The 12442-nt window shown below is 37.2% G+C and overlaps 1 protein-coding gene across 5 annotated transcripts in view; it reads right to left on the bottom strand.

Moving 5' to 3' along the window:
• Positions 1-12442, bottom strand: part of LOC143246573 (solute carrier organic anion transporter family member 74D-like) — a 203073-nt gene that overhangs the window by 24688 nt on the left and 165943 nt on the right. For all 5 annotated transcript variants that reach the window (XM_076493511.1, XM_076493510.1, XM_076493508.1 and 2 more), the window contains 3 exons: positions 11071-12105; positions 4550-4639; positions 3764-4042 (listed from right to left, as the gene is read on the bottom strand). In XM_076493511.1, coding sequence (XP_076349626.1) covers positions 3764-4042; positions 4550-4639; positions 11071-12079 — 1378 coding nt within the window. In that variant the 5' untranslated portion in view covers positions 12080-12105. The remainder of the gene's footprint in view (positions 1-3763; positions 4043-4549; positions 4640-11070; positions 12106-12442) is intronic.

Raw genomic sequence — 12442 nt, 5'->3', positions numbered from 1 at the left:
TACGCTTTTACAATGCTAAAGTCCAGGTTTTGATACCATTGTGTACCTTTGCACATTACAGAAAATCAACCAACCAGCCTTAAACGAAACGCATTCGAGATGTTTAATTACATTATTTACGTGAAACGCTGTCAAGCTATTTAAAAATACCAAACAACTTCGTTGTTTAGTAATAATCTTTGTTAACGCCTCAGGCTGTATAACTACATTTGAAAATATTACACCTTGATACGTGCTAATATGTTACATTAAATCGAGATGTCTAGCGTTGGTTTTGTTTGTTTGTAGTAAGCTCAAAGCTGCACAGTGAGCTCTTTCCATCACGGGTATCGAAACTCGGTTTCTAGCGTAATACGTCCACAGATATAAGGCTGTATCACTTGAGTGGGCGTTTATCTTTGAATATACGAGGTTAAGTTTTCAGAAAAACAACAACAAAGTAACAAGTAACAGAGAAAAGTAACCACTCTAGTCACGAGAATAACATTTTTCGACTGTCTTATTTCATAGTCACGGTTGGGCGTGGCTAAATAGTTATCGTCCCGGAGTGTAGACTTTGGGGGTTTGAATACGTCACAAGAGTGGTAGTAAACTCCCGATCTACAGTCAGAGGAGTCCAAGGGTTGGTGGTGAGTACTATTGACTGACTGCTTTCCCTCTAGCCTATCTAGGGATGAACAGCACAGGCAAATGATTATAGTTCCACGGGTGATTTCTAATAAATCAAAATTATGCAGCGAATTATTTACGTCAAAACCAGAAACCACAATTAAATACAAAACCACACCATTTGAACACACATACTGAAACATAACATATTCTACTATAACACACCATTTGAACATACATACTGAAACATAACATATTCTACAATACCACACCATTTGAACACACATACTGAAACATAACATATTCTACGATACCACACCATTTGAACATACATACTGAAACATAACATATTCTACGATACCACACCATTTGAACACACATACTGAAACATAACATATTCTACAATACCACACCATTTGAACATACATACTGAAACATAACATCTTCTACGATACCACACCATTTGAACACACATACTGAAACATAACATATCCTACAATACCACACCATTTGAACACACATACTGAAACATAACATCTTCTACGATACCACACCATTTGAACACACATACTGAAACATAACATATTCTACAATACCACACCATTTGAACACATTTGGACACATACTGAAACATAACATTTTCTACAATACCACACCCATTTGAACATACATACTGAAACATAACATATTCTACGATACCACACCATTTGAACATACATACTGAAACATAACATATTCTGAATACCACACCATTTGAACACACATACTGAAACATAACATATTCTACAATACCACACCATTTGAACACACATACTGAAACATAACATATTCTACAATACCACACCATTTGAACACACATACTGAAACATAACATATTCTACAATACCACACCATTTGAACACACATACTGAAACATAACACCTTCTACGATACCACACCATTTCCTCTTATACGATGTCAATATCTGCTCATATTTTGATCCTGGTTTATCTGTTGTCTGTCTGAACCGGTAAACTCCAACCCTATTTAAACGTCTTGTACGACAACCCACTTATTCAGACGATATAAACCTAAGTGCTATTAGCTAACAAATGTAAGCTTTAATCAGAAATGGTATTGACACGGGCCCTTTTAAAATACCGCCAAGCCAACGAATCTTGGAATATGTTGAAAAGCAAGCTTTTTGTACGGATATATATATATACACACACACGCGTGCGCGTGTCTATCCATCAAAAATATCCTTTGTTTCTGATATTTTCCTCTGTTTCTTTGGAATTAAGCACAAAGCAACACAATGGGCTATTTGTGCTCTGCCCATCACGGATATTGAAATCCGGTTTCTAGCAGTGTGAGTCCGCAGATATACCAGTGGGAGGACTTTTTCTAATATAAAAATTTCCTCCTAATACAGATACACAACTGTGTAAAACATTGGTTCTAATACGGATACACAACTATGTAAAACATTGGTTCTAATACGGATAAACAACTATGTTTGTTTTTGTTTATTTGTAGTTACGCACAAAGCTACATAATAGGCTATCTGTGCTCTGCCCATAACAGATATCGAAGCCTGGATTCTAGCTTTGTACGTCCACAGACATACCGCAATGCTATTGGGAAGCGAGCAACTATGTAAAAACTTTGTTTTTTTTTACGGAGAATCAGTTATGTAAAATTATGTTTCTAGTACGGAAAAGCACTCTAGTCTTACAGTGCTAAATTAGGGACGGCCAGCGCAAATAGTCCTTGTGTAGCTTTGCGCAAAATTCAAAAACAAACAAGCAACTACACTAGTAACTGTATCAACATGTCAACGATGACGTAGTTAGTTGTGACCCCGAGAACTATTAAACGAACTAACCAATTCGGAATTCTAATTAACAGACTAAACTCACGAAGCATTAGCGCTATACGAAATGAGTAAAATTTATTTAAAAATAGATAAGAAAGTCAAGATATACATGTTCCAGACGATTTTTTACCTATTGTCTAGAGTAAATACGTGTAGACAAACCTGTCTAGAACATTTGTCGCTTAGCAACGGGTCTTAACTTACATAGGAAAATAAAGATTTTTGGACGCGTTTTTGTATGTTACGAATCGTAAAGAAAATATCAGAGGAAAACAAGTTAGGCTTAGTTGTCTTCACTATCTTTCATACGTTTCTATCAAGAACCATAGAACGTATAAATGCTTTAGATAGCGGGCTAACTAATACATTTTCATACTAATAATTTCTGTTTTAACATTTATCATCAGATATTGAATCGACTTGCGGATTGGTACTAAAATATACTTTACAATTTTTGAAATAATCATTAGTTTCTTCTTAATGTTATTTTGTTTGTTCTTTTTAGAAACGCAATATTGTAATAGTAGTAAACATTTTACGTGGTAAACAAACTGTATTACTTTGTTAGACAGACTGTTCCAAGTATTCTTTTGTTTGTTTGTTTTGGAATTTCGCACAAAGCTACTCGAGAGCTATCTGCGCTAGCTGTCCCTAATTTAGCAGTGTAAGACTAGAGGGAAGGCAGCTAGTCATCACCACCCACCGCCAACTCTTGGGCTACTCTTTTACCAACGAAGAGTGGGATTGACCGTAACATTTTAACGCTCCAACGGCTGAAAGGGCGAGCATGTTTGGCACGACCGGGATGCGAACCCGCGACCCTCAAATTACGAGTCGCACGCCTTAACACGCTTGACCATGCCGGGCCCTAAGTATTCTTTTTCACTGCACTTTTGCCAAATTAAATTCACCGCGAAAATGAAACTTTTATAAACGCAACGGTCAGTGTCTTAGAGCGGTGTGTCCAAGTGACATGGAATGAATAACAAAGATATTGATTTTCTCTTTTCAACTTTAAGCCTTTTCCTCAAAAATCCACCAGCCATTTGATTCGTTTTCCTTCTAGTAGTTAAACAATGACTTGAATAATACTCACTATAAAAGACAAAGGTTACAACTCAGAATAACAATCTAGCTTTACATATAAAACATGTTTGAATCTCAAATATTCTACTTTCTTCACATTTAGGGTAATATGGCCTTTGGAATTGCGTTGCTTTAAAATACAAAAAAAAAGTTCAATAAACATATATAAGAAAAGTTAGATAATAGAATCAATAAGCATCAGTTACTTACATCTTGCGCTGGATCTATTTGAATGTTCTTCGTGGGATGCGTGGTTGCCTAGCAACGCTTTTCTTTGTGGATGTTTATCAAACATACCTCCGTTGGACTGCCCGCTACTTTTCACAACTGCCACCTGGCGGTTAGGAGAAGAAGGGGTCTGAGGAAGTTTCCGCGGGAAAGCAGCCATTGGAAAAGCAACCAAGATGAGTGCTGCCCCCACCAGAAATACTCCTAACCACCAGGCCCCTACCCATTGAGGGTCATTCGAGGTCAGGTGAGTTGGATTTTCTGGTATGGAGAAAATACGTTGTTTCTAAAAACATAACTTAGATTTTTGGTTGTTTAATTAAAGGGGACAAGAAAAAACATTTATTATGCAAAATTATCTAACCTCAAGTTCATACACGTTACCTGGGATTTATTTTTTTGGTAAAAGAAGTAATAAATATTTTTATAAAAAAAAAGGACGACAATGAACATATTTGACAATTTCCACGACTTATATCTAATTAGAAAAATGTTACAAGTTGTCTCAAACCACACTTTGTTATCAGAAAATATGCATTTGAAAAGTTTATAATGGACATTTTGTTTGCCTTGAGGACAACATATGATATGCTTTCGTAATTAATTACTTTTCAAAATATCTTTCGAACGTTTGCTCTTTTTCAACTTACACTTCGTTCCTTTAAATAAATAAATAAAAAGCATTTTTCCAACTGACAGTTACGTCATCTTACACTACCGCCTAGCGGTCGTATCTTTCATAACATTATAAACTGAACTGTGGCTTACCGAATGGAAAATTCACGTATACGCTGGTACAGAAGGAACCCAGCAGGAAACCAAACACAGGTCCAAATATTCGGACTCCTATCGTGATGGCTGCAATATGAAAACAAAAAATAAAATTCTCATAAATTCTCATAACAAGCGAAAAAGAAAGAAAGGGAAAACTGAAGTTGGCTTAAAATAACAAATAATTTTGACGGAAAATCGTTTCATCTTCTCATAAGAAAAAACCTTCTTGCTAAAATCTGAAGTTAGGTTCATTTCGAAACCAATAAGAGTACACATTAAAGGGTTGATAGATATTTATGAGTACTCATCTTGTTTCAATATGTCATTAAAGAAGAGTCTATTTAGGGTTTGTAAAATTCGTTAGTTTAAGCACTTTATTTTTACACGAAATAGCCGGGCCCATTTGTTTGTTACTTGAAACTGTGAACAGCAGCTAGTTACACGGTCTAACGTCTTTTCCCAAAGTATCTGGCTCGGCATGGTCAGATAGTTAAGGCACTCGACTCGTAATCCAAGGGTAGGAGGTTCGAATCCCCGTTGGCCCGGCATGGCCAAGCGCGTTAAGGCGTGTGACTCGTAATCTAAGGGTCGCGGGTTCGCATCCGAGTCGCGCCAAACATGCTCGCCCTCCCAGCCGTGGGGGCGTTATAATGTTACGGTCAATCCCACTATTCGTTGGTAAAAGAGTAGCCCAAGAGTTGGCGGTGGGTGGTGATGACTAGCTGCCTTCCCTCTAGTCTTACACTGCTAAATTAGGGACGGCTAGAACAGATAGCCCTCGAGTAGCTTTGTGCGAAATTGAAAAACAAACAAAACAATCGAATCCCTGTCACACCAAACATGGTCGCCCTTTCAGCCGTGGGGGCGTTATAATGTGACGAACAATCCCACTATTCGTTTGTAAAAGAGTAGTCCAAGAGTTGGCGATGGGTGGTGATGACTAGCTGCCTTCCCTCTAGTCTTACATTGCAAAATTAGGAACGGCTAGCGCAGATAGCCCTCGTGTAGCTTTGCGCGAAATTCAAATCAAACTAAACGGAAGTATTTATTTATTAATTCATCCGATATTCTTCAACACACGAAATACAGTAATTACTTTTAATAGCAAGATACGTTCACACTACTTGTTTAAAAACATCTTCAAAAAATTGGTGTTCTTGATTACTAAATACGTTCGTGTTTGTTTGTTTTGTTTTGTTTTTTTTATAAACGGTAAACTATATTGAGAGGATTACAGCGAAATTCTATGTAATAATAGTAACAATTATGAAATATGTTGATTGAATCTGACAAACATGGAGTGCAATACGTAGATGAAGTTATTTATATTATTGAGGTTTCAGGTTTCAATTCGCACTTATTGTGAGCTTTTTTTCTACTAGTTTTAGGTATAATCATGTGAAAATGTTATTTATTAGTAATTCGTTATTACTGACGAAAAAACACTATCTGAATAAATGTTTGAAAAATCTCACGTCTTGATGAAATGCACATTTGTCAGAGAATGAAGAAACGTAAAGCTGTTTAGAACACAAAAACAACACAACAAGTATTATATATAACAGGTTTGTTTTTCTTTGTTTATCTGTAATTAAACACAAACCTAAACAGTTGGCCATCTGTGCTGTGCGCACCACTGTATCAAAACCCGGATTTGTAGCATTATGTCTTCAAGCTCGCCGCTGAACCACTGGATGGCAAATATTGTTTCCAATTAAATATGATTGATTTTCTGTATCCAACCTGAAAGTCACATGATGCGCACGTAGGATAAACGGCCAGATAAGAAACCCGCTCTGATTCAGATATAGCCGTTTATTATGTTGAATTACTGACCTGATAGAATGCAGCTAGTCATATATATAACTACCGCCACAGTGGTCTTTTCAACAAATAATAGGATTAACTGTCACTTTTATAACGCATCTGCAGCTAAGAAAGGTTTTAGTGGCAGCATGCCTGTAACACCTAGACCATTCGATGTTCTACCCTACATATCATATGCTAAGCCACAGTGTCAACCACTGGGACAGCAGCAAGTCTATAGATGTACAACGCTAAAATCAGGGGTTCGAGTCCCCTTCGGTGGACATGGCAGATAGCCGGATGTGATTTAAGTCAATCTTCTACTCTTGTCAAGTATGAAATAAACATAAATAAAGTGTTCTTCAATAATGAAGTTAGGTTTTCTATTAAGGTTTAAAAGGTATATATTTAAATGTGTCTCATAACGATTTTTTTCTTTCTTGCTGGCTAACATACAGTTATGGTTGAAATTTTGCCTGTTTGAGAAACCTGATTCATTTACGTTCTACCCTCTAGTGGCTCTGCGGTAAGCCTGAAGACCTACAACGCTAATAACAGGGTTTCGATACCAGGGCATATTACAGATAGCCCATTGTTTACTTTTGCGCTTAACAGCAAGCCAAAAACTAAATTAGTTGCTTTCAACACATCAAAACCGGTACTGATTCTATAAGCCTGACACTGCTACGAAGGCGTTCCATGTTCCACTGATGTGACTCTTTTGTACGCCCATTTTCTATTCAAATCATATAAAATATATGAATCTCAAATAAAATAAAATAAAATAGAAAAGCAGCTTTCAGAGAACTCGTAAATATTTTTAATTCTATGAGCTAAAAGACGTTTACCGGATTTAATTAACGTTTAAAGTTGGCCACCTTTAGTTTCTAGTTATTGCGTAAACAAATGCTTATTTATGAAAACGAAACCTAACACTCCTCGAGGATACGAATCGAACGAGCACAAACAATTCTGGGTAGAGATTAAAATATTTCTGTTGAGCGTGAGAGTTACAATGATGACATTGAAGCTGTTAATCGTATACTGAAGAAGAATTGGAACCGAAAGAAGATCAAAACGATGACACTGTAAAAAAAATGGTATTCGAACTACGAGACTGATTTGACTACAATGGTCTTTATTTCCTCGTTGGACGGAAATAGACATCACAAACTACAAGCGCTCTTTGTGACACAGCTTACAATTAAGTTGACACAACATGTCACCCACCAGTCTGTTTCAACTTATATGATCAGTAAAACAAAGGTTTATTTATATTTATGAGAGGGCGTCGTGTTAGAGAGTGGTATCACTCAACCAGTATGTGATGTTGACATTTCTTACCAGTATTATTCAGAAATGTAAGCTATACACGTATTGGTCAACTGATCCATTGTACCGTACTCCATATTTCAAACACTTGATCCGCACAGAAGTAATTGATTATCGGGTTTCTATAATTATCATATATTATATAAGATAAAGTGGATTTGCCTCCGTAACCAGACACAAGACAAGAGAGACTACAGGAAATTGTTCAAGATATCAACACACTGCTTGAAACGTTCGTTCAAGAATCTTGGTGAAAGTTGTTTGGTAAAGTATGCTACACAGTTTTAATAACCAGTAATTTTGGTAAGAAATTAATTATTTGACTTTACAACAGTATGTCCACCAAACTACATATTTTACAGTTGTTGTTGTTGTTGTTGTTTTTGAATTAAGCACAAAGCTACACAATGGGCTATCTGTGCTTTGCCCACCACGGGTATCGAAACTTGGTTTTTAGCGTTGTAAGTCCGCAGGCACACCGCTGAGCCACTGGGGTGCCATATTTTACAGAATTAAGTACTTGCGTTGAGAGCAAATAACGTGCGTAAAGCGATTACTTGATAGGGATATTGGTTGTCAGTCTGCAAATCGAAAGGTCCGGAACTCCATACATCATAAAGTAAATACATTCATTATCTTCTGATGTGGGTGTGTTGTAAAAAATGATAGTCAATCCAGTTATTCGATTCACAGAGCTAAACAATACCCATGTGGCGGAAGGTGCAACTGGCTATCTACCTACCCTCTGGTCAATTGTCCAAAATTATTCCGCGACACTAACAATCTTCATACTGACCAAAGAATCCATCTGCAGATAACATGATGTTTAGGTTTGAAAGTAATACAAGCAACAACAAAACAACGTACTTCGAACACTGCGCAGTTTACTCATACTAATTAATGTTCATTCTCTGCAAAATTTCACGAAACGTTTTGTATAGTGTACGTTTTTTAAGGTTGGAAGAAAGATTGGTTTGGTTTGTTTTGAATTTCGTGCAAAGCTACACGAGGGTTATCTGCGCTATCCGTCCCTAAGTTAGCAGTGTAAGACTAGAGGGAAGGCACCTAGTCATCACCACCAACCACTAACTTTTGGGCTACTCTTTTACCAACGAATAGTGGGATTAACTGTAACATTATAGCGCCCCCACGGCTGAAAGAGCGTGCATGTTTGGTGTGACGAGGATTCGAACCCGAAACCCTCAGGTTACAAGTCAACCGCGTCAACCACCTGGTCATATCGAGCCTAAGCGAACAAAAGAGTTATTTTCTAAGTTCTATAAACTGCTACAAGTGCTAAACGTTACAACAAATTCAGTGCGGAATTTATAAGTTGACTCACGTAATAAGAGTGTAATAATATACAATTCCATCCTTTAAAGCAAATACAGCAATAACTTAAGATGGTTAAAACGCGGATTTATCCTGAAAGAGTTTAGGTTTTAAAATGATTTCTTTCAAAAGGCTTAACTGATTCATAAAGAATTGGTTTGTTTTGAATCAAAAGGCTTAGCTAATTCATAAAGAATTTGTTTGTTTTGAATTCTGCGTTAGCTGTTCCTAATTGAAATCATCACCATCTGCCGCCAACTCTTGTGCTACTATTGACCAACAAATAGTAGGAATGATCGTAACATTATAACGCCCACACGACTCTAAAGGCAAGCATGTTTTGTGGGACGTGGATTCAAACCCGCGACTCTCAGATTACGAGTCGAACACCTTAACCCACCTGGTCATGCCGGGCTATATAGATATGAAAATGGTACAAACGATATAATACAAGGTTAACCATGTTATAAAGAGTGATAAAAATTAGAAGCACAAATATGTTTCAAATGGTAGAACTAAAAAAATAAAATAATTACTATTTACGTAAGATCAAAGATATAATTTTATAGATTAAAAAGGCAGATTTCGTTTTTTGAATAAGTTTGAATTACAATCATTGAGATATTAAAAATGGTCAAAATATAAATTTAAATAACACAAATTAAGATGGGTAAGTAAGGTGATGGGTAACGTAAAGAAACAACGAAATTTAACCACTTTCTTGTTTGAGACAAAGTTACATGGTGTGTAATAACGATGTTTTTTTTTTTTTCCTTGAATTTCTCACAAAGCTGCTCGAGGGTTATCTGCGCTAGCTGTTCATAATTTAAAAATGTTGGAGTAATAGCATCTTGTCATCACCACTTATTGTCAACTCTTTGAGTACTTCTTAATAACGAATATTGGGATTGATCGTAACGTTGTAACGTCACTACGATTAAAAGAACGATGTTCAGTGATGGGATTCGAACCCGGGATCTGTAGCTTGTAAGTCGTAAACCAATAGCTACTAAGATGACGAAGTCTGAAGTTCACAAAATTTAGTGAAAACATTACAAAAAATTCAAATTAGTCGCACAAAATATTTAGAATACTTTTCAGTTCGTTCTTTTTTTTTTTTTCTGTCAAAAAGAAAAACACATTCGTTTCTTATACGAGTACTACCATTGATCGAAAATGGTCTCAGTGAAAGGTTGAGCTGAAACAGAAGGCCTTCCTCGTATGAATCTTCAACTGTCTTGTTGCGTTGAATAGGCATGTTAGTTAATAACTGTTTGTCCAACCTTCCTATATATGAGGCCCGGGATGGCTAGGTGGTTAAGGCACTCGACTACTGTTATGGAGGGGCGTGGGTTCGAATCCCTGTCACACCAAATAAGCTTGCCCTTCACCGTGGGGGCGTTATAATGTGACGGTCAATCCCACTCTTCGTTGGTAAAAGAGTAGCCCAAGAGTTGGCGGTGGGTGGTGATGACTAGTTGCCTTCCCTCTAGTCTTACACTGCTAAATTAGGGACGGCTAGCGCAGATAGCCCTTGTGTAGCTTTGTGCGAAATTCAAACCAAATCTATATATGATTTTTAAGCTAAGTATGAACAGTCACCATACAAAGTTATCGATCTACATTATAATACTAGTAAAATAAAAACATGTATCATGCAGTAATTTAGCAAATGTAAAAATACACAGAATTTCCAAAATTGGGAAACAGTATTTTCATGCTTTCAAGTTTAGAATATTTGTAAAAAAAATATTTCCATTACACTCTCTACCAGAGTTTCAACAAGAAGCTAAAGGATCCTAAAATTCGAAGTTTGACCCCTACGGTCGGCAAAGTACAGATGGCCCATTGTACATCTTTGTACTTAATTAAACAAACAAATCTAAAAGAACGGGGTTTCATGGTGACGAAAAATCTCTTCATCAGTTTGAAGTTATGAAGACAATAAGTAAAGCGAATTTTGGCTCACGAGTTACACATGTCTTATTACTTAACCAAAGTTAAATCGATGTATAAATTAATTCAAAAAGCAGAGATTCACTTACCAAAGTATAGAGGAGATTCTCTTGTAGCTACATTATCGTCTATGTATGGTATTCCCAGAGTATATACTGCCATGGCACCAATACCAATGAAGAGAAGACTGACAAAGAAAATGGCAAGGACTGTTTTTGTAACTCTTTTGTACTGTGCCGGTGCGTCGGAGGTGTCGCAATAACTCCCTCCGCGGTTCCAGTAGGGTTCCGCTTGAGGAACGGGATAAGAAATATTATCTAAAGACTGAACGTACTGGTTGATGGAACTGTTGGAGGACGTGGTAGAGGTCCAACCTTCAATGGTGTGAGATGAATCTTCCCAGAAAGGAGATTTAGTCGACGACTGTTGAATGGCTACATGGCACAACTCTGAGTGCAGCTGACGTACAGTTAGCGAGGTGCTGTTGTCGTCACTCCTGATAGAAGGTGATACGAAGAACTCCTCACTGAACAGAAAATGAGGCGCGGAACACAAAAAGCATGCTATTGCACATAGCAGAGTACCACAGGCTATCCATCGTGGCCGATGCCCTAGTCCACCATAATAGGTTAACAACAAAGCGCCACCTATCTGTCCACTTTCTGTGGCTGACATCACAATACCAGCTGTCTTGCTTTGAATTTGATAGCGTTTTTCTATCGTAGTTAGAACACTGACAAAGTATGTGTAATACATGCCCTGAAGAACACTAGTAAGACAAAACACCACCAGGAACGCTTTCTTATTAGCGAAAGGCTGGAGCCATTTTGGTCGACAGGACCAAAGCTCACAATAATACTTTTCCGTTTCTTCACAGTTCACTTCTTCCACTGCGCCCCCTGTTTCATTAAATGCCTGAAGAAGTCGGGCGCTGCTTTCCTCGTGATGCACCGCTGTAACTTTATGTCCACCATTAACGATTACACCATTCAAACCCGGATTCTCTCCATCTGGGTTCATGGGTCTAATACCCTCGTTGTCGAGGTCGTTTTTACTGTTAGTCTCCATTCTTAGAAACAATGAGCGCCACTTGTACATACCTTAAACTTCATGGGTGACTTTTTCTGAAATATAATAAACAGGTCTCGTCAAAGTTACAATACTACTTCCAAAATTATTTTCACTTTCAACACTTAGGTTCAATAAAATAACGTATTGGCGAGTGTCTGTACTACATTACAATATACGATAATTAACATTATTCAAAAGTCTCTAAACAAATAGGCTGTTATCAACCTCGTTACAGGACACCAAGACTGGTTCTTCGTGTCGTCTTATTGGTTGACATGAATCCCTTACACCAGAAATGTAATTTAAAAAAAGAAGAAGAAAAATCTTCGGATTTGACCTTCAACCAGACTGTATATATTGTTAGAATACTTGGTTGACATAATACGAAAG

This window comes from Tachypleus tridentatus, chromosome 3 (genome assembly GCF_004210375.1).
Source record: "Tachypleus tridentatus isolate NWPU-2018 chromosome 3, ASM421037v1, whole genome shotgun sequence".
Taxonomy (NCBI): domain Eukaryota; kingdom Metazoa; phylum Arthropoda; class Merostomata; order Xiphosura; family Limulidae; genus Tachypleus; species Tachypleus tridentatus.
This window is presented reverse-complemented; position numbering and strand designations above follow the sequence as displayed.